The sequence below is a fragment of the Triticum urartu genome, chromosome 4A (genome assembly GCF_056163025.1).
Source record: "Triticum urartu cultivar PI428250 chromosome 4A, HENAU_Tu73, whole genome shotgun sequence".
Classification (NCBI taxonomy): Eukaryota; Viridiplantae; Streptophyta; class Magnoliopsida; order Poales; family Poaceae; genus Triticum; species Triticum urartu.
In genome coordinates this window covers 452,819,902-452,824,166 of record NC_141876.1, presented here as the reverse complement: position 1 = coordinate 452,824,166, position 4,265 = coordinate 452,819,902, and the positions used below count along the sequence as shown (strand labels likewise).

Here is a 4,265-nt window from a genome sequence, read left to right as displayed (position 1 = left end):
GATATCCCTTTGAACCCCCTCCTCCATCTTCCAAGGATTCGTAGTCTTCCATGCCGCCCTAGATCGTAGCGCGGACCCGGGGCGATGATCGCCGGCCCGATACGACGAGATCTCGGTGCTAACCTCGATGACTTGGCGGTGGCGCCACAGGAACAGGTGGACCCTAGAAAACCCTAGGGGAAAAGCGATATTGTTGATGATTTTGTTGATATTGGTGCTGCTACTTAGGTGATGTACCGTCATATGACATTTCCGCCATTTTTTTGCAGATGCAGTAAATTGTTGAATCACTGTTAAAATGGTAGTTACAAAATAATATTAAAATATAAAAGACAGAATATAGACATTCTGCCGTAAGACTGTATGTGTATATGAGGGAATCTTTTTAGACCATTGTCTATATGGATATATAAACATCCAAATATACACATGCTATTGGAGATGCTCTTAGTGCATCAAATATACATCTGATTCTAAGATACCGGCAACTTATATCCCTACTACACAAACCAAGTGACAAAGGGCGGAGTTCTATCAGTCGGTGCTCTTGGAAGTGGAGCAACCAATTGCATCAATAGATACAGCAAACGGAACCCCACCGCACAATGGCACGAATTTGAGCTTTGATTATTTGATGAAACCATCATGCTGCACGTCATTTCTTTTTGTAGAACCTTTTAAAATTGAAAATTTGGTTTTGCTACACCAGGAAGTAAAAAGTAGAAAAAGAAGTGCAATGTGACAGTTTAGAATTTGGGGTATCTTCGTTGTCGAGGAAATAGAGGCGAGGAAAGGGCAATGAACCATCAGTAGACAGGGAATAAATTGTTAAGCTTGCAACTAAAAGAACACCTTCAAAATAAAAGAACAAATGGTTTAAGATGCATTTGTGTCTTTCAAAAATGCACTAGATAAAGCACCTACACAGATAAAATGCAACAAGTATTAAAAGACACAACCAGGTCTCATAACATCCAGGTTTCACCGAAGCTTACATTAGGACACAGTATGTAAAAGGCACAAGACAGACACCACCAAGGGCACGATATGCAGCGCTAACAGCTGAACAGCTAAAATATACCAGTACGAACAATGCCCTTAACAAAACTCAGCCAATACTAAAAACTGCTTGGTGTCTGAACAGTGATTTGGATATCAATGTCGAATTACTTCTTCTTGATGGCAGCCTTGGTCACCTTGGCGCCGGTTGGGTCCTTCTTCTCGACGCCCTTGATGACACCAACAGCCACAGTCTGCCTCATGTCACGGACAGCAAAACGACCAAGAGGAGGGTAAGTGGCAAAGGTCTCCACAACCATGGGCTTGGTGGGAATCATCTTCACTATGCCAGCATCACCATTCTTGAGGAACTTGGGCGCGGCCTCTATCTCCTTACCAGATCGCCTGTCAATCTTGGTCACCAGCTCAGCAAACTTGACAGCAATGTGCGAGGTGTGGCAGTCCAGCACTGGGGCGTAGCCGTTGCCAATCTGACCAGGGTGGTTCATGATGATGACCTGGGAGGTGAAGTTGGCTGCCTCCTTGGCAGGGTCATCCTTGGAGTTGGATGCAACAAAACCACGCTTCAGATCCTTCACGGCAACGTTCTTGACGTTGAAGCCGACGTTGTCACCGGGAAGCGCCTCCAGGAGAGACTCGTGGTGCATCTCAACAGACTTGACCTCAGTTGTCAGACCAGTGGGACCAAAGGTAACAACCATACCAGGCTTGATGACACCAGTCTCAACACGGCCAACAGGCACAGTTCCAATGCCACCAATCTTGTAAACGTCCTGGAGGGGAAGACGGAGGGGCTTGTCTGAGGGCCTCTTGGGCTCATTGATCTGGTCAAGCGCCTCAAGCAGGGTTGGGCCCTTGTACCAGTCAAGGTTGGTGGACCTCTCAATCATGTTGTCACCCTCGAACCCAGAGATGGGGACGAAGGGAACCTTTTCAGGGTTGTAGCCGACCTTCTTCAGGTAGGAAGAGACCTCCTTAACAATTTCTTCGTAACGCGCCTTTGAGTACTTGGGAGTGGTGGCGTCCATCTAAGAAATAACAGTAGAACAGTTAAATGATACTCAGCCAAGATGGAACTGTAAGATATTACGAACAGGTAACAGCAAAAAACTTGATTATACTATTATAACTAGCATAAACAAGCAGAACAATCAACTAGCACAGCATTACCAAGCACAGAGTGAGAATTAAACATTAGAACAGCAGAACAATCAACTAGTTACAGGAAAAACTGCAGGGATGGGAGTACAGGATAACAATAGACAAATATTAATACATTGTGGATAGTTCTTATCTAGATGATGAAAAGTCACATCCAACTCCTACACCATTTAATATTACATGAAGATTCATACATGTAGAAGCTGGTATATCCAAATGTACTACAAATCAAACATACAATTAAACCACTATAATCAAAATATGTGTGCAGCAATATGAATAGCAATTGATTCAGAACATGTTTACATGTTAGTTAAAATCAAGAACTTGGATCATATAGCAACCTCAAGTAAGTCTACCACACAAGTAGCAACATCTATACACAGTATATGGCCTTTCAGGGATGAAGTGTTTTGACAAGTTATACCTTGTTGCAGCAGCAGATCATCTGCTTCACTCCAAGAGTGAAAGCAAGGAGAGCGTGCTCACGTGTCTGGCCATCCTTGGAGATACCAGCCTCAAAACCACCAGTGGTGGAGTCGATGATGAGAACAGCACAGTCAGCCTGGGAGGTACCGGTGATCATGTTCTTGATGAAGTCACGGTGACCAGGGGCATCAATGACGGTGCAGTAGTACTTGGTGGTCTCGAACTTCCAGAGGGCAATATCGATGGTGATACCCCTCTCGCGCTCGGCCTTGAGCTTGTCAAGCACCCAGGCGTACTTGAAAGACCTCTTGTTCATTTCAGCGGCTTCCTTCTCGAACCTCTCGATCACACGCTTGTCAATGCCTCCAAGCTTATAGATCAGGTGGCCAGTGGTCGTCGACTTGCCAGAGTCGACGTGGCCAATGACCACGATGTTGATGTGAGTCTTCTCCTTACCCATGGCTGAAGCTCTGCACAATCAATCAGAAAAAGTTAGACAAAAACGGACCAGAACGAAGAACTGGCATGAACTGGAACACTAATATGAGCAGAAGGCTATCGGACTGCAGGCCTAGATCTAGAAACACGACACGAAGACGATTTACAAACTGATCGGGCTAGATCTATAGCAGATAGTTTGCAATCACTAGTTATACTACGAAATCAGTCTACGAAATTGAGATACTAGTCCATCTACCGACAGATTCAGCAAAGTATCGAAACGATTCGGTAATACTACGCGCTTGCGGCTGCTCTAGCAATTTCGTAGTGAATCTACAGATCGAGGCAACAGTACGAACATGGAGAAAATCCTTCTCGACGCTATACAAACAAACGATGCATCCGCGAAAAAAGTGCCTAAAACTCGACCGGCTGGATTGGAGGCTACCAAGATGAGCGTGGAACACAGGAGCTTCGCTCCATCGATGAAGATCTAAGCGCACTGGAGATGGCTCGGGAGACTAACCTCGAAGGAAGGAGAGGGAACCGAGAGGAGGAGGCGGCGGCGGCGGCGGCGGTCGGGGGGAAGAAAGGGGACTGAGGAGGGTTCGGGCGAGCGGAATGGCTCCCCTATTTATACTGGCAGCGGAGGGCTCTAGGGTTCCTTCCTGGCCGCCTGATCCATGTCTGGTGCTTGTCGCTGTAATTTACATTATCCGTTCGATTTTGATCGTACGAACTGTATTATTTTACAGGTTGATGAATGGGTTTTTAGACATTTCGCAGGCCGCAAGTTCGGCATCCTGGATTTACGTAGGGTGCACGTTCCCTGTGGGATACTGGAGCAGGAGGCCGGCAGAGCACTTGCTTTTAAAAAATGTTTTACCCTTCCCTTCTTATTTCGTACTACTTTGCCAGAAGCGTCAAAAAAAAGTACTACTTTGCTAACTTTCATTTTATTTCATTTTTTTGAAAAAAATCTATAAAAGTTCATCATAAGACAAAGCACCTCGACATAATAAAAATTCTCGCGGCTCCCTTTCAGAGTCAGCTTTGACCTTGTCGGCTTTTCCTTTTTTTAACATGATACAGACGTAGACGCTCGTATATACTCACATACACTCATCCCGAACGTCTCCCACAGAACACACATCGCCGGAAGGCCCGAAAAAAATCCAGTAAAATGCGACCACCAATGTCAAGTATAAGGCTTG

General features: G+C 45.4%; 1 protein-coding gene across 1 annotated transcript; it reads right to left on the bottom strand.

Annotated features, from left to right (window-relative positions):
• Window positions 1–945: 945 nt before the first annotated feature.
• Window positions 946–3,734, bottom strand: LOC125552011 (elongation factor 1-alpha). The gene is made up of 3 exons (XM_048715456.2): window positions 3,578–3,734; window positions 2,609–3,080; window positions 946–2,048 (listed from the first exon to the last, which is right to left on the bottom strand). The coding sequence occupies exons 2-3, from the start codon at window positions 3,068–3,070 to the stop codon at window positions 1,167–1,169; spliced, it is 1,344 nt and encodes a 447-aa protein (XP_048571413.1). The 5' UTR covers window positions 3,071–3,080; window positions 3,578–3,734; the 3' UTR covers window positions 946–1,166.
• Window positions 3,735–4,265: the final 531 nt, after the last annotated feature.

What these genes read in the sequence shown, in the direction of transcription:
- LOC125552011 (XM_048715456.2), bottom strand. Translation starts at nt 3,070, where the DNA reads ATGGGTAAGGAGAAGACTCACATCAACATCGTGGTCATTGGCCACGTC. An exon ending in TGATCTGCTGCTGCAACAAG is followed by an intron (nt 2,049 to 2,608) that starts GTATAACTTGTC and finishes GTTATTTCTTAG; the next exon opens with ATGGACGCCACCACTCCCAA.